At 48.2% G+C, this 18,161-nt stretch overlaps 1 protein-coding gene across 1 annotated transcript; it reads left to right on the plus strand.

The window, feature by feature from the left end:
- The first annotated feature begins 621 nt into the window (after positions 1-621).
- On the plus strand, positions 622-8,332 carry CXCL14 (C-X-C motif chemokine ligand 14). The gene is made up of 4 exons (XM_050312440.1): positions 622-938; positions 1,870-1,975; positions 6,470-6,580; positions 7,605-8,332. The coding sequence occupies exons 1-4, from the start codon at positions 875-877 to the stop codon at positions 7,618-7,620; spliced, it is 297 nt and encodes a 98-aa protein (XP_050168397.1). The 5' UTR covers positions 622-874; the 3' UTR covers positions 7,621-8,332.
- The last annotated feature ends 9,829 nt before the right edge of the window (positions 8,333-18,161 follow it).

Here is an 18,161-nt window from a genome sequence, read left to right on the forward strand (position 1 = left end):
TGGATTTAAGGATGCTCTTTCAGGTGTTTCTGAAATCACTCCGCAAGGGACAGGGAACAGGTATTTTCTTCCCTGAAGTTCCTGCGTGTTGCCGCCCTGTTCTTCATGGAGCAGAACAGTGTTGGAGTGTTCATTAAAGCAACCCTAAACTGATCTTATTTCCTGAAGCATTCCACATGCCAAACCCACCTAACAACGCTTTTAGGAATATTTTTTTTTTCCATTTAACTCACTAAACTTTCAATTATATTTAGAAGCCTGTTAAAGCTAAAAAAAAAAAATACTATGAATTAAAATTATAAATTAAAAAGTCAGTGTGTGACCAAAGGCGACACCCCCTTCCCAAGCGAGACTTCTCCAAATCTCATTTCCAAAGGTGCATGGGAATTTTTGCGGAGCGCGGGCATCCCTGGAGCGCTCGCAAGCGGGTGTTTTTCCACCCAACAACACCGTTCATAGAAATAATCACATAATCCCCCCTCCCCTTGCAAACCTCCTTCTGACGGAGCTGTCCCAGCTGGGCAGGGGCAGGAGCAGCCGCCCCATCGCCTGCGCTCCCCCCGGGATGCTCGGGGCGGGGATGGGGGATGTTCCCCCCCGGGGTGCCGGTCCCCTCCCTCCCCGCCGGGGCTGAGGAAGCGGAGGGAGCCGTGGAGTTGCTCTGCATATTAATGAGGCGGCAGCGAGGGCAGCGGGAGCCGCTTTAAAGGAGGAGAAGGGAAGGCAGCGGCAGAGCGCAGGCAGCGCCGGGCAGCGGCTCCGCTGTCCCCTCGCCGGTGACACAGCCCCGGGACAGCGGGATCGGGGGCACGAACCCCAAGCGAGAATTCACATCAACCCTCCCGGCGTCTCCTGGGGTACCTGCTGTCTCACCATGAAGCTCCTGACAGCAGCTCTGCTTCTGCTCTTCATCGCCATGTGTTTGGCCAGCGCAGAAGGTAAAGTGGGGTTTTTTTCTGCCTGCTCCCGTGTAAACCTCTTTTCCAGCAATTTGCGTTTGCCTCTTGGTGGCCCCGGGTTGGGCTGAGCTGTCCCCGGCACGTTGGGAAGGTGCGAGGTACGGAATCTATGAGTGAGGGAGCCGCGAGTTCTTTAAAGGTGAAGCAGAGGTAAAACACAGGGGCAGAGTCGCGTCTTCATTCGAGTGTTCACTGCTCGGCAAAGAGCCCTCAGTGTGGCAGCTCATGCCTCGCTCCCCGTTATCCAGGAATACAGCTCAAATACCTCCTGCTAGGTGGGTTTAGCATGTGGAATGCTCCAGGAAATAGGATCAGTTTAGGGCTGCTTTAACGAGCACTCGAAGGGTGGTTTTGAGGGAAAAGGGAGCGGAGCTGGATTTGAGGTGGTGGCACAGCCTGCACTTTCTGCTGTGCACAAAAATGAGGGTTAAAAAACGCTCAGCTTTTGTCTGGCTGTGACTGCACCACGACATCCATGTGAGGAGAAATGACTGGAAGTCCTACAAAGTCCAAGTGGGACGTGAGTGAATGAGAAAGCAGCCGAGACGTGCGCTGGCTTGCTCAATTTAAAGAGTTCTGACTCTTTCATTTCCTTTTGTTCAAGACAATTGTATTTAATCGCAGCAGGTGCACTGTAAAAAAAAAAAAATCTGATTTTTACAAAGCCTCAGAACATATATAGTGCTCTAAAACATATTTCCCAGAGAGTCACTACCTTTTCATGGAATATACCAAAGAAAACAAAAATTTAATTTTTTTTTAAGCTCGGCAGCTTTACAAAATTCAGCTTTTCCCACCGAGGCTTGAAAGAGCCAACTGAAGTTTTCCTGGATGCACCCAGGCTGGAGGGCAGGGACGCTTGGTATGCAGGAGGCTCTGCAGGCGCGTGAGAAAGTGCTTTCTCTTGTAGGCGTGAAGTGCAAATGCTCCAGGAAAGGTCCCAAAATAAGATTCTCTAACGTACGGAAGCTGGAAGTGAAACCGAGGTACCCGTTTTGCGTGGAGGAGATGATTATGTAAGTCTGCCCTCATTGATTGCTTTCTGTTTCCCCGTCAGCTGAACTGTTTTACCTTTTACTGCAAGTTCCTTCTTTGTTCTTTGTCTTTCTCCATGCCCTGGCATGCTAATTCCTGGGAATATTCATCTGCAATTTGAATATTCCTAGGAATACTCGGAGGCAAAAAAGATATTGTGCAATTCTGACCAGAACCCCAGCTATTATTATTTTTTGACTGAATTTTTTTTTCCCTCAAAATAAATATTTCCAGAACCAGGTAGCAATAAAAGATAATCATTAGTTCAAGTGAAAATAATGACAAATCCTACTCCAAGCTACCTGCTATAAAATTCAGAACTGTTTACTCAAGTTATTCTGGGCATGCAGAATAAATATGAGCAGAGTTTGGTTTCTGCAAGGAAGATTAGCCCGACCAGAGACAGAGTTTTGCCTGTGTTCTAGCAGAGAAATCCCTTTCATTCAATGAGATTACCCAGCACTTAAGAAAAGGTTTTCCTCTCAGTCTCCCTGCAAACTGGGACCAATGCTGCTGTGAAATGTCAGAGTGACATAATGGCTAACCAAGGTGAGGCAGGTACAGGGATTTTTGGCATGACTGGCTCGAAAGGAGAGGTTTTTAGATTTTAAATATGGGAGGGTTTGGGGTTTTTCTTGTCCTGTTCTGGATATCTTAAGATTCCCCCCATAAAACACCGTCCAACCAGCACACGTGGCTGGATAAGGGCAGATTAACCAAGAAGACTTCACCAAGCTCCTCTGCCACCTAAGAGAGGGGGAAAGGGTCCCAAGAGCATCCACACTGCCAGGACACCAAGGGCTGGTTTGATCCAGCACCTGTGCTCCCTCACGGAACATTTGCCATTCATTTAACAGCAGGACCTGAGCCCTGTCCTGCCAGGCTCTGCACCTCCTCTGGCACTCTGTAATGCCCGTGGGGACAAATCTTGCTCATCCAACTGGCACAAACGAGGAGACACCACGAACTTCTCACACAGGACGGGCTCGTCAGACTCAGCGAGAGCTCGTGGAGGAGGAATGGGGATCCAAGGTTCACTGTGCTTCCTCCAGAGCTAGACCAGCATCACTGTGAGCAATGCTGAGCTCAGGGAACATCAGACCCACTTCTGTGAAGCCCAAATCAGCTGATGGTGACCTGAACAGAAAAATGCTTGCAGAGCATCCCTGCCTGAATCAGCTCCTCGCAGCTTTACCTTGTTTGCTTTGACCCTCTGACAGCAAAACGTTGGTGTGGAGGAACACCAGCTCTTCACAGCCCACTCAAGGCATTTCCCCAGAAGCAGATGGTGACCAGGGAGTATAAAATAGATCTCACTGATGCAACGTTTCACTTCCAATCAGAAAGCTGGGGAAGCTGGAACGCCGTGTGCAGGAGCCCTGATGGCTGTGCAGATGTCGAGCAGTGCTATTCAAGCCTGAGGGCTGACAGAACTGTCCCATCATCCCCTATCCCCCCGGGGTGTCTGTGGGGCAGGGCAGACCCACTGCCAGCACTGCCTTTCCAGCTGCCCTAATGCAGCCTGAGCTCAGCACTGAGAGCAAACCAAAATTAATATTCTGAGAACAAATTGATCCCGGAGCCTCTGGACAAGGCTCAGCGGAGCTGAATTCCTGCAAGGGAGTTTTTGTTGCTGCAGTGATCATCTGAAACAAGTTGTCGAAGCTGTGCCCCCTTCTGCCCTCCTCAAAAGCTCTCAAATGTTTTCCTATAGCAGAGAAGTGACACCAGTGATGTCGGGCAGAGGAGCAGTGGGTTTGGGGGTGGTGCAGTTTGGGGAGGTTTTGGCCATGACCACCCTCAAAGCAGAGCTCTGGTACAGGATAAGAGACGGTTAAACTGAGTCCTCAGTTTAGTCAAAACCTATCAAGATTCATGGTACATCCAGCAGTAATTGTGAGTGTATCTGTCTCTTGGAATGAGAGAAAGCAGCAGAAAACAGAAGGGAAGTTTAACTCTTTCTGCCTCAAATGTTCAACTCCCCCCCCCCCCCGTGTTTTTCCAGAGAGCTGGGATGTGTCAGGGTGGGAACAGCTGATGGGAAATAGGTGTTGCTGGGAGCCTTTCTCAAGGGGCAGCCAAGGCAGGTGACAGTCCCCACACTGGCTTGGGATGAAAGGATCAGAGCCAGGATCCCTGGGGCCTGGAGACAGGGTGTTTGTAGGCAGAGGTGCTGCCCCACCATCCCTCAGATGAGATGTGTGGAGGCACAGGGTGCTGAAGGCACAAACTGACCCAGAGTGTTCATCACAGCCCTGGTGACAGGGACCTACTGGGGGGAAGGGGGATTTTGGCACAGGGACCCTCAGACACCGGGGGTAAAGGCTCCAGATAGCAAGCCCTGGGCAGCTAACGGACAAATCCCACTGGAGGTGAAAGTTCTGATGCTTCAGTCTCTTCTCCATCCCTCTCAACCTCTTCTTGCAGCCCACCCAGACAACTCCTCCTCAGGGTATAAGCTCCCACAGTGCCTCTTGGGCACATCCCCTGACATTTGTCAGACCAGCATCCCCAAAAGCAGGGCCAGCTCAGCTCAGGGTGCCCAAAAACGCTGCCACCCAACCCTGTGCCAATCAGGGACTTCCTGAGAACTGCAGAGGACTGTGGGGCTGTCTTGGGAGTGTGTCCTGTGCTGTCCATCCTCCAGCACCAAACCTCCACGTGATGTCAAAACAAGGCATGTCAGGATGAGAAAAGAGCCAGCTCACCTGAGAAACCAACCCTGCATCTCCTCCTCCTCAAACAACAGGATCCAGTAAATCCAGAGTGCCCTTCCCAGCTTCTGGTGCAAGTACAGGATTTGCTGCTTTTCAGAGGTGTTCCTGCTCCTCTCCTCCTGTGATTCAACATGTCAGTACTTTCTGGAAACACCCTGTATGGTCTGTCACAGGAGAAACCCAAGCCAAGGTGGGGATCAGCCAGTGCAGAGAAGGTGGCTGCTGCATGGAGGAACTTTACACCAGTCTCAAGTCCCTCAAAACTCCCTGTGCCTTCAGTGAAAGTTTGGTTTCACCCCTGTCCAAAGCTGCAGGAAAACTCCCCTTCTCATGCACCCAGTGTTCTCCAGAGGGGTGGGCTGAGAACACCCTTAGGACAGAGTTAGTCCATGTTTTTAGCTGTGACTCTGCCCTTTCTGTTGCCTTCAGCCACCAAGGAGGCTCTTGGAGGCTTCCACCACTTCCCCATGCACTTGGGAAAGGGGCACTTGCCCCCAGAACAACAACCTGGAAATTACACCTTAACTTTCTGTGACCTTGGCACAGATGGAGGTGGAGCAGAAAGGGGAGCAGGGGGGAAGGTTAACTGAATAGAAAAAGCTATTTGAACACTTTGTGCAATCTCAAAACTGGAAACGTGGTGAGATCCTCAGTTCATGCAGGCAGCACGTTTTGCTCCCTCTGAACCAGGGGGTGTGAGTTGGGAAAGTGTGCAAGGCACTTTTTCTTGTGTTGGAAGACAAAAAGCTTCTTTCTGAACCAATCAGCAGGTACACAGGTATTTCTGGTTTTCTGCCTTCATTTTACCCATGTCTCTAACAGCATTTAAATAATTCCATGATAATGTTTCAGTTAAATCAATAACTGCTTTTCCCTGTTGTGGGTGGTATTTCCAGAAAATCAATAATTCTAATACAATTTGTGGTTGTGACTTTGGTGGTTTCTTTCTAACTTCCAAAATTAATAGCCAAACCAGAAAACTGCTTGATTTTGAGCCCTGAGAAGTGGGGGCAGCCTTGATGTTTCTGGAAAGCCATCCTTTTGGGAAGCATCTTTGGGTCTCTTGTGTCACCTTGGGTGTGTCAGACCAAAGTGATGATGGATGGCCTCACTAAGCCCTCGAGGAGGGGACCTAAAGCAAAGAGAAGACTTTTGCCATGTTTTGCCTCCCAACACTCTTTGTCCTGACAATCAGGGCACCAAGAGAGCAGGATCAGGCTGTGAGCAGAGGAGGCTGAAGCCCCCAGGGCTGCATGCTGAGGCTCAGAGCTGGGCTGTTGGGCACAAGGGCACTCTCTGTCACGTGCAAATATTTAAAATATTGCAGAATTAAGGGGGAGAAAGGACAGCAAAAATTAAAATAATCAGTGAAGCTGTTTTGATATTTTCTCTTGTTGAATGTAAAGGAACGGTCTCCTCGTGCAAAGACCTTGTGGTTGGCTGAATGAGCCCTAATTAAACAATCTACTGGGCTCAAAAGATGATCTCTAACAGGTAGGCAGAGCAAACCCACTGATTAAAACCGGAGGGTAGGCCTTGCTCTGGTCCAACAGTGTAAGGGTGGGCAGTGGTGCACTGCACCAACTGGGAACAGCCAAACCTGCTGCTCTGTTATTCCCAGGAACTCAAATATCAGCCAGGAAACACAGGGAATGACAAGCCTTACACTGGCCCCCTGACCAGTTCTGGGTGTTGGTGGAGCGGGAGGAGGGGTGGGAGCTGCCTGTGCCTGCCATGACTGTGTCCCTTGCCCTGCAGTGTGACACTGTGGACCAAGGTGAGGGGGGAGCAGCAGCACTGCCTGAACCCCAAACGCCAGAACACAGTGAGGCTGCTCAAGTGGTACCGAGTGTGGAAAGAGAAGGGCAGGTAAGTGCTTGCTGCGTGGGGGGAGGATCTTGGTGGCAAGCCAGGCAACCAGCAGCTCCCAGACATGGGGAATCCAGGGAAGTGCACACACTGCAAGTGCTCCCTCCAGCATTTAGGATCTATTTCATTACCGAAATTACAATTTTAAATGGGTGTTCTTGATGTTATTTCTTTCCTGCCACATGAAGGTCTCACTTCTGTTTTAGGATTAGGCTGCTCTGGTTAGATATAGTAATTATTTTTGGTTAAAATATTCGTCAGCTGATGTTCTCGGTTACTCACATACACTCACCTCCCCTCCATGGGGAAAAATCCAAGATGAAAAGCTAAGCTACTTTCAGTCATGAGAAAAGCAGTCAGGGGAGCTGGGAAGAGAGAGCCCTGTCACATAGTTTAATCACACCACCTCAACATCATCAGTCTCTGATGACTCAGGTATTTGCCAATTTTAACAAGTGTATCATGGCCAGGAAAGCAGTCACTTTCTGCTAAAAACCTCTTTTCTTATAATGCCATCATTAATATGAGCAAGGATGCCCAGCCCCAGGAAACACACAGACAAGCCCATCATGTTGTTCTGTCAGGACACAAGCTAGAAAAAGGGCAGAGCGATATTATCCCAATCATAACAGATACTGTGAATTCATTATATATGGACAGCTCATGATAAACATCAACAATTGTATACAGGATGGGAGGTTTCCAGCGGTTACAGTGAATTAGCAGATGTGGATTCCTTCTGGTTATTTATCCTGATAATTATGGTAGAGTGTGTTATTCCCCACATGCCTCCAAGGTGTGGCAGTGTCGAAGCCCAGCACTCCTCCCAGATGCTTTATGGACACAGACTGCTGAAAGTCAGTAACCTAATTTCCAGACTACCTAGGCAAAGGCTAAAAATCTGGTTTCTGGGTTTTTATTATTTGTGGGTTGGTTTTGTTGTTATTATTATTATTGTTGTCGTTTGAAATGGACTTGAAGTTTAATTCATAAATACCCTGCTCTTGGTTCTTCTTCTGTTTAGGGTTTATGAAGAATAAGAGCGAGGGGTGTGAGGACTGGAGCGGGTTCCCTTGGCTGGCGTAGGACCAGGCTCTACAGAAGATTATTTCTCTCTCACAGACATAAGACACAAATTCTGTATTACTATAAAGCACTTTTTACCAAGGGTCAGTTTTTACATTTTATAGCCACGTGCAAAAGGCTTCCAGATTCCACGGGCACCTGTTGCGCCTCTGACTCCACACCCGTCTGCTCCGTACCGAAATTGGGAAAAACACGCGCTTTTCGTTCTAAGGAGGTTGGTTTGGGATTTTTAATTTTTTTTTTTATTATTATTATTCTTCATTCATACTGCACTATGATTGCAATCGAGCTTTATAAGCTCACCAGGCAAGCAGCAAGGTTTGTGACGGTGTCACACAGCCATTCTCTCCGCCCTCCGGCAGCGGGAAAGCTTCGGTGCCGGGTTTGGGGGGCCTGTTTGCAGCCTCCACCTCAGTCAGGCAGAGCAGGGACCAAAGATGAGTTTGCTGGGGCAGATGCCACTGGAACGTGGCTGTGCCTGCAGAATGAGGTCCCTCAGCACCTCCTCGAGTGAGTGTGAGATCACTCCTGTACCTCTTCCCCAAAGGACTCGAGGTCTCGCTGCAAGGCGAAGCGTCCCCTGCCTCCCCTTTAACCTCTCATGCATTAGAAAGCATTTCTAGGTTGTTTTTATTACTAAGACAATAAAAGTTTGTTTGGTTTGGGGTTCGGTTTTTTTTTTTTTTCACCTGAAGCTCTTACTGTGGCTTCAGTACTGAGATATTTTAAGCTTCAAGGCTATTGTGTATGATTTCCTAGATTTGTAGCACCAACAACAAAGAAAGCCTTTAAAAGGTACCTTTTTATGAAAAATATGATAGGGCAAACATATAAATACCTATGTATGTTTTAGTCACAATACAACATATTCATTATTTTGAATGTAATACTTCCATGTTAAGCAGTGCATTCCTCTTTTTAATATAACAAAACTACCTTTTCATTTGTAAATACACTATAGGAAGTCTCCCTATATTATCTTGCTGTATAATGTACTGTACTGCTAAATTATCATATGCTATTTAAATGTTTGAAATATTTAGAAGGTTGCATGCAGATTTCATATTTCTTTCTAAGACAAACGACAAAAAGTAATAAAAAAAATATATTTAAAAAGAGCTGACAATTGCTTTTAAATTCCCCTAAGCCATCAGGGAGCTCCAGCCACTTCTAATCACTTGGGGTTTTGTGGATTAATTGGTTTTGGGGGAAAAAAACAGTGACTCAGAGAAGCTGATTAGAGATATGGCATCTTGATGACTCTGGAATTAGAAAACATTATTCTGGTACAATTTACTTTCTTTTCTCATTTTAGGATTTGGATTTTAGCCAAACACAAGGAATGACATAAATAAGGGCAATACCATTAGCCTGTAGCCACCAGTCTAGTGTTAAGTGAACATAAATCAACCACTTCAATCCATATAAAACCAAGTAAATAAAGTGATTTAAATAAGATCTGGGTTAGATCAGGGAAGGTTGAACAACAACAACAACAAAAAGTCAGACAACAAAAACCTGGGAGCCACCACCTCCTCTTCCTGCAGAGTTTCTACCCTGGTCCACAGGGAGGGACTTTGCACCCCACAAGGCTCTTCCATCATTCCCCAGATAAAAGGAAAGCAGTAGATTGCAATGGTAAAGCCAGCAGGAGTTCTCTCTCTATTTATATATCTATATATATATATCTATATATATATCTCCTTAATTACTGTGATAATACCTGGCAGAGCTGAAGGAGAAAGAGCTGTCAGTTCTCAAAGTATTTTCCTATCCTGCATAAGGATGAAGCTCAAGCTTCAGGTACCTACGAGCAAAAATCTTGAGGAAGAGCCTGGAGTGTTTAAGCAATTGAATCTCTGGGGATATCAACCACAAGGCTCTGCTTCTGAACTCCATCTCTGGGCAAACCCAGCCCCACGAGCTGCCCCTCTCCTTTCTCGAGTCACAAGTTAACAAGACCAGTAGGTTTTCCTTGAGAAGATTTGATTTCAACAGACCAGCAGACTTCAAAAGAGGTTTGTGCTTATTTAGCCACCACTGGGCAATGGATTTCCTGGAAAAAAAATATTGATATGGTTGCATAAGAGGTGGTTAAATGCTGCTGGGAATGCTGTGTACAGCTCTGATTGCCCAAACTGAGCTCCCAGTGACTCACACCTCACAGGGCATAGCCTGTACAAATGAGTCCTAGCTCTGGGTTCATCTGCCACACCAAAACCACCAGCAGAAACTAAGTACAGAGGAAACCAATTGTAATGTTTTTCCACTTGTCAGAATGGAAAACAAACAAATAAACAAAACCAAACCAAAACAAAACAGAAACAAAATAAAAACACCACCAAAAATGCCCACAACTTTGTTTCAATATTTGTGTTTCCCTTAACCAAAATCTGTCTTTTAACTAAAACAATTCTCAAAAACAGGAATTGAAATTATGAAGAGAAAAAGCTGACCCTGAGCTGGTTTTCCCAAGCCTGTTAAACTGCATGTCCAGGCAGGGTTGTAAACTTCCCAGGAACTGGAGGAGCATCCCTTGCCGTCCCTGACACGCAGTTGTAAAGGGAAATACTGCATCAGAGGGTAACTGCCACTAACAAATCAGCCACTTTCCCTCAGACTGAAACATCTCTGCTAAAATATTTAAATATGTGTATATAATAGATCTGTGTAGGTACCTCCTCCACAAAGATTTTGGCAGCAACCTTTAAGGTTTGCTTTTGTTTCCCCAGCCACAGGAGACCCCCCCCCAGTCCAGGCTCCCTCATATGCAAACCATACACTTGTGCTCTGAGACTGAAAAATTAAGCTGCTGGAATATGGTCTGAGCATGCACCAGCCAGCCCTGAGGGCTCCCCAGTTCCCAATTTACCCTCCCAAGAGCCTGAGCATGTGCAGGGTCAGCAGGAGCTTCGCTTCATCCTGGGGTGCAGGAGCAGCAGATCCCACAGCTCCTTCACTCCATGAGGCATCACAATGTGTAAACCCTTCCCAGAGCCTCCAAGGAGGGCAGCAGCCAACTGCTTTCCCCATCCAGCCTGCAAAGCTGCTCCCCAGCAGCCAGGAGCACATGGAAATGAAGCAACAAGCCCTGCAGAGGAGACCTTCACACACAGCCCATCCTTCCCCTGGGCACTGGGCATCCACAGGCCAGTTCAGACACAGGGCTGCTGGGTTTTATTTTAATAAAAACACCAGGGTGCACCAGCTGCAGTGAGAGGACACAATAGTGGGGAGACCTGCCTGGCCTTTTCAGTGAGAGCACTCTGTGGGATTAGTAATTTTACACAGAGCCTTTCACCACTTGCTTTTCACTTGTTCATATACAGTCCAGGTCAGCACCGGCCAGAAAAGTTTATTAAGAAGTGATGGTTGCTCGGTGGCCTCTGTGAGATGGTTTTGGGCAGGCCCTGCCGTGCCCCAGCTCCCCCAGGCTCCCTAAATCCAGGCACGAGGCCATGCCAGATTGCTGCACACGTGGGGGACCTTTCCTGGCCACGTCCATGTGGTGGAAGTGCTGGCTCTGCTCTATCCAGGTTTTACCAGGGCTGTGGGAGCAAACGTGGGGCTCCGTGGTAAAGTCATCAGGGGGGTTGGGGGGCTGCACTGGCCACCCCTGAGACCTGAGTGGGAAGTCAAAGGCAGTGTTACAGCAACACAAATGCTCCCTGAGCTAATTAACCAGCAGGGTTGGGTCCCTTCTGGGCCCATATTAGCAGAGAATAGGAATGAATGTGAATGAAAAAGCCACCACCCCCAGGACTCGTCACCCCACTGGGATCCAGAACCAGCGCCTGTCCAAGGGTAAAGGGCCTCTGTGCAACCTGACATCACTTCACAGGTTTTATACGAGCCCAGACAGAGCTTGCAGTCTCCAAAACACACTTCCCATCAGGTCAAATGAAACTCCAGTCACATTTGGGGTGTTTTTCCTCCAAAGCCGGTTTTCCAAAAGGAAGCATTGAAATCCAGATGTGTGCAGCATCTGAAGACCTCACTTACTGCTGGTTGCTCAGCACCTTTGGAAAAAGGTAAACTGGCTTGGGCTGAGTTTGGGCTTCAGATCCAGAAGGATGGGTGTTCCATCTTGAAAACCCTGGCTGCTCTGAGCTAATGCCAGGGCATTCCGTGGATCTGCCATGCCTGGCACTCATGCTGGCATTTGCTGTTCAGTTTGTTCCCTTCAGTGGGTTGAGGTGTGCAAGGTCACCACTGGAAATACAGGTATTTTTGAGGATTGCTGTTTGCAGCTCTCACTGACCCTGTGCTTGCTCTGCCAGAAGCTCTGTGTCTGTTAGTCATTGATCTCCCTCTGATCCTAAACCACAGAGAGCTGAGAGTTTCCTGGAAGGTGCTCATTTTGCCTTGAAAAGCTGCACCCCACAGGCCCTCAGCTATCCTTGTAAGCAACACACATTTCTGGCAAAGCAAATTTCCCTTTAATTCCTTTACCTGACATAACCCACCCCAGAACAGCAAACTGGGATTGCCATTACCTGAGAGACAGCAGATGCAGCTGCCTTTGCAAGCAGCTCCAGCTGCTTTCAGTGATCACTGGTGCTCGGAGATCTCAACACAACTTACAGAAATACTGTTTGCAAAATTCTGGGCATCCAGGCAACGTGAAACCCCCTGACACTGTTAGCTGTGCTTCCTGACAACACATACCTGCATCTCCATGGACTGTGCCCACAAAGGTGTCTGAGCCATAACCACCTCACAAGTTGTACCTGCACAAAATGGGGCCACCACTTGCTCATCCTGTGAAACTGAGACAGTCATCATCCTCTCCACCCTCCAAGGGCCTCCTTGGACCATCAGCTCCACTAACCAGTGGCCCTGCATGGACAGCCCCTGATTCATGGTAGAGGTAATAAAGTTTTAATACCCAGTAAAGATCCAGACGTTGGATTTTGAGCATCCTTATTTCTGTGAGCCAGCACTACCTGAGACAAAGCTGTGCAAGACCAAAAGGGTGGTTGGGAGGCCCCAGCAGCCCGAGGTTCAGGAATATCATCCCCATTCCTTGCTCTCAGCAGCACTTTGGTGTCTGGCAGCTCCTGGGCCATGGCCAGCAGATCCCAGCCCAGACGACGGTTCTGAAGGAGCAGTGGGGAAAGCAGGGCTGAAAGGACATCTAGTGGTAACCAAAAACCATCTCAGACAGCCGGGGGACACCTCTACAGCCGTCTGCATTATAAATCAGTTCGGAGCCTGCTCGTCCCCAGCTCTGCAAGAAAAGCTTCAGCTGTCACATGTGTTTTAGGAAACGCCCCCAAAGCAAAGAAAGACAAATCAAAATCCAAAGCAAAGCAGCTGTGCTTTGGAAAAACTGCTGAGAGGTTTACAGAGTGATATTATCCTGTCAGTTTGGAGCACGTACAATAAGGGAGAAGGGGACTCCTGGCTCTCTGTGCCTGCAGGAGCCACATCCATCACACCAGCACAACCCTGGGGGGATCATTCCCAAACCAACTGCCTCAAATCCCTTGAAAACATCAGGAGCTTCTGCCCAGTGTGGTTTTCTTGCCCAGTGGTTCTCCATCCTGCCACCAGCTCTCCAATGAGACCAGGACCTCCAGGACCCTATAGAATTGTCATTCCCCAAGTGCTGCACTGGGGTCCTGTCCTCAGGTAGGACCCTCTGACCTCCCAGCAGCCAAAACACATCACCCTTGATGCCTCAAGTGGAGAACTTGCTCCTTCTCACTGGGCAGGAGCACAGTTCATCCAACCACCAAATCAAAGCCAAGATCCCTGGAAGAAATGCCTGTAGGGATGCAAAGTGCACAAGGGTTTATTCTCTGAACACCTGGTGACAGGTTGTATTTCTGGTCCTTTTGCTGACCTCTGAAGTCCTCAAATCCCCTTGGATTTGTCTCTCATCTTTTGCCTGTTCATGTTATCAGCTCTTTGGCTGTGATGACACACATGGAGGGCGTCCAGCCCAACAGGAGCTGGATGAGCAGGCACACAGGACCCGGGAGGCAGGGATGACATGACATGAAGTGACAGGAAAGGAAGCAGGCAGCCAAGGCCTGGGAAAATCACCACGCCTGCGTTTTTGGTTTCCTTCCTGCACAATAAAAGAGGTTAGCGAATTCCTCTTGAATGGGTTTCAGAACCTCCTCCAAGGGAAAAAAAAAAAAATCCTGCTGATGTTCACTTCAGGCTGATAATTACAGGAATAATTATGATTTATTCCTGTCATAAGTCTTGGAGCCAGAAAAGGGGTTTGAGGTTTGGAAGATTTGCTGGATGACAAAAGGAAAACACAGCTCTAATTGCCCTTCTTTGTTGTGTTTAATTAAGGATTCTGAAGCAACTGATCTCAGGGTTTTTTTCATGGTTAGAAACCTGCAAGGAAAAGAAAATCTTTCTGCAGAGGCACCAATCGAAGCTTTGTTGGGTTACTAGGCACTAAGACTGCTACATCTGAACACTCAGGACTCCCAGAAAAAGAAGCTTATTAAAGGAAAAGAAATGCTACAACAGGCTTCTTTCCTCCCCTTTCCTCCCCCCCCACTTCCAGTAGGCCTTGGCAATTTTGAGCTCACTTCTAATCCCGGAAGAAATGTCTTTTTACCTCATTATTGCCCATTCAATCGTGTTGCATAAAAATACTTCTCTGTTTCTGTTACCTTCATGATTGCACCATTTACATTTTTCCTTGGGATTTACTTCAACTTCCTTTCTTAGCTCTCCAGACTTATCACTTCTGCCATCACATCAGCAAAAACAAACCAGCCCAGAGCGGCTCAGCTCCCTCCTTGGGCCAGTAACTCCCAGTCACCCCTCCCCAGCAATAACTCGTGCTACCTCTCAAATTAAAGTGTAAGTGGCTGGCAGGGTGTTCCCTCTCCATTTTTGTGCAATACCTAAAAGAGTTCTGCCAGGGAAATCCAGTTTTCCTGGGGTCAGAGCATCACCTCTGGCTGCAGGCGATGCCATCAGCCCACGGGCTGCGTCATGCTCAGCCCAGGCTGTGTGAACTCAAGGGATGAAGGGAAAAGCAGGAAATCCTTGGGATTGCTTTCAACCTGAAGACACCTGGGACAATGCTTTTGCAGAAAGCAATGGCACTTGATAAGTGGGGTACACCTTAGGCCAGAACAGGACCCCCACACACTGCACCCACCGAGGGAAACACGGGTTTGGGTCGCCCAGGAGGTTCAAACCCAACACTTCATCTGCACAGAACGACATACTGGACAATTATGCCTGGAAATGTTGCTCTACAAGGGGAAAAAAAGACTTCATGGGTTCTCCACGGTGTCTGGGAAATGTTCTCTTAAGGTCAGGAGGAAAGAACGGAGGAGGGCTTTGAATTTGGCTAAAGATTGGTGTGGAAAATAATAAAGGAAAACAAATAGAAATGCAGGATGGCCTTAAAGCAAAGAATGAAGGCAAAACAAACGATTTTCTGTATTTTAGGAGTGTTTTGCCTACTTACTTGAAGCAGGTACCCGGGTTTTCCAGCAGAGCCTCCTCGCAGGTTATCCATCCCAGCCTGGGGAGCAGCACCAGCTCCAAGCCGCAGCTTGGCGGAGGTTGACACCTTGTGGTTATTCCCATCATTTACACGTCAGGAAAGCTGGGGTTTTCCTTTCTTTTTCTCCTGAAGACGGTGGGTGGAGTTCACGGCCAAAGAGCTGAATTCCCGGCACCTGGCACGTCATCTGTGGGGTTGGGGTCATCAACAGGTTAATGAAGATAAATAACACCGAAGTCACAAACTATTTTTTTCTGGGGGAAGAAATAAAGAAAAGGGAAAAAAGATTCCTTGGGATAGGCACCAGCTGTATATACATTAGGACCACAAGACAAGTAATAAAAAGTGATCTCGTGAACAATGTTGCTCAGCAATTTTCCAGCCCCGTTGGATCCCCCCCCTGTTTGGACAGTGGGGTGAGAGGTGCAGAGCCCTGGCTATCTCCAACAGCTGCTTTGGAGAAGTGGAGCTGCACCAGCTCCAGAGAAATTATCTCTAATTCCCACTGGAGTGAATGGAAACAGGCTCGAGACCTGCCATGCATTAAACCTGAGGTGAAGGGGAAAAAAAAGTACCTTGGGTTTTATCCAAGAGGGTTAAAAAATGAGACACTTATAGTCTGAAGAAGCACATTCACTTCTTCATTCCTAATTAAGTATTTTATTGCAATTTAATACATGCTTAAATTGGAAATGAAAGGAGCATCCTCACACCAGAGAAACTGCAGAAACACTTTAGGTTCCAGAAAGCAGAGCAAATCTACCTATTATTTACCACTTACTTTCAGCCAAGTTTCATGCAATTTGTTTGAAAATCAGTGGACACCCTTCAAATAGCTGATTTGGTGCAGGAAAAAAAAGGGGGGTTAGTTTAGAAAGAGTCAGGGCACCCTCACTCTGTGTTCTCCCTGAAGCACCTTAACTCAGAAGCCACACAATATTTCACCTTGACATTTGCTAAAAATCATATTCTGTTTAAGGCAAACTAAATCTCCTCCTCCTTCCATATGTACAATTGTAGCCAAGGTCATGTAAATGCTTATTGAAATAATTAAAAGAATTGATTTATTTTTTTTTACCGCTGCCATAAAAGCAATAACAAGCCAGAGGGGAGATGCAAACCCTCATCCCTGCACGGCCGAATTTGCAGCACCGAGCCTTGGGGTGTCACCCTCGTCCCTCTCATGGCCAGAGCAGCGGGACCTGCAACCCAAAGGGTCATCCCTGGGGTCAGGAGCAGGACCCTGTGCCCAGGACTGGTGGTTGGAGCTGTCTCCTTTCCTCTCCCACCTGCCCTGCTCAGCCCAGGCACTGAGAGCACCAGCAGGTCCCTGCCCAGCCCTCACATCTCTTTTGGGGTCAATTCACCTGTTGTTTTGTGTTTTGTTTTTTTAACTGAGGAGATGTCACCTTCTTCCTCACCGATACAACATTTCACTATAGATGGCCTTTATTTATGTATAACACATCCAGTCTGTGATGTGAAAAGCGTGTGTGGCCAGGTGGGCACACGGCTGGATGCACAGGGGTGGGCACAGGTGGTGGGCACACGAGGTGTGTGAGTTCAGCCACGTGTCTGTGCCTGCACCTCCACAAGGGAGCTGCTCCCTGGCCTTGCCCTCCCGCCCCGAATCCCGGGGAAGGAAGCAGGCAATTCCCTTCGGGGGCAACCCTTGTCCCTACAATGCCAGGGAAGGGATTATACCAGGGATTAACATTTTAAACCCCCCTTCCAGACCTACTCAATCAAAGATCCTCAGGCCAGTAATCGTATTTCTGTCCTGGGATTACTGCATTCCTGAGGCCAAACCTCAATTTCAGGAGAAACTGGGAGAGCTCCCCCCCTCAAACCCCGCGCACCCCAAACTCCCTGGGAAGGCGCAGAAACCGCTGCATTTGTGTTTTTCTCCCTTTTTTAGCCATTCTCTCCAATTCCCCCCACTGAGGTCTGGAGAAGACTCCGGGAAGCTCTTTTCTTGTCGCCTGCCTCCTCCTAATTCCCAGTAATTTATCCCGTATTAAAACTCCCTTAAGGAAGAATGGCCCGGGACCCAACACCTGCTATGCAAATGGCAGCAAATCCCCTGGGCCCCCGTGGAGGGGCAGTGGGGACCCACGGGCTGCTGGTGGTCCTGGAGCATCCCCCCCTCTGCTGCAGGACTCCAACCAGAGCCAAAGAGGACCCCCAGACCTGGGAGAGGGAGGGGGACACCCCCAAAGCCCCCCCAAGAGCTCAGGCTCCATTTCACCCCCACATTATGGTGTTTAATTCTCTCAGGCTGTCTTTGCCACTCCGGAGCAGAATTACCGATATGGGAGGTTTAAAGCAAAATTTGAGTATCTCAGCTCGTAGTTAAAGTTTCCTGGTTTGGATGTTGTTGGGGGAAATTTCTTCTGCAGGGCAGCCAGTGAGTTTTGCCCCTTTCTTGTAGGATGAGTGTTCTAGCTTCTGTTAACAAAATACAAGTCAACAAAGGAGGGGGAATTGTGGGCGGGAGAAGGTGGAGGAAGGAAAAGAAGAGAAGAAAAAGCTCTCGCACAACAAAGGTGTGGGGGGAAAGGGCTCATTTCTCGGAGGTGACATCCTAATCTTATTTTTCCCGGTTAATGTGATAGCCAGGAGGCTGGGGAAGGCCAGGCAGGGTGTGTGCATGACCACACCGTGAGGGTTTGGCCCTTTTCCTTGGATAACTTGGATTAGGGTTGTTGAAACCTCAGGCAATCCCATGGCACATGCACCCCACACCAAGCCCAGCCCATCTCCCTGGGGGTACCCAGTGCTGGAAAGCCCCATGAGGGTCCCTCCCAAACCTCTTCCCGTGGCCCTTTACCACGATCACACATTTCCCAGCCCGGAGCCCTTGAGTGACATTTGGGCTATTATTCGGGGAGATAGATTGTTTGGCCTGAAGATGCATTGTTTGGGCTCCTCATAAAAGAAACAAGTTAAATGCCACAGCTACCACACACAAAAATGGCTCCTTCTGGCCATAAAACCAGTGGG

The sequence above is a fragment of the Myiozetetes cayanensis genome, unplaced genomic scaffold, assembly GCF_022539395.1.
Source record: "Myiozetetes cayanensis isolate MyiCay16 unplaced genomic scaffold, myiCay2020 scf17, whole genome shotgun sequence".
NCBI lineage: Eukaryota > Metazoa > Chordata > Aves > Passeriformes > Tyrannidae > Myiozetetes > Myiozetetes cayanensis.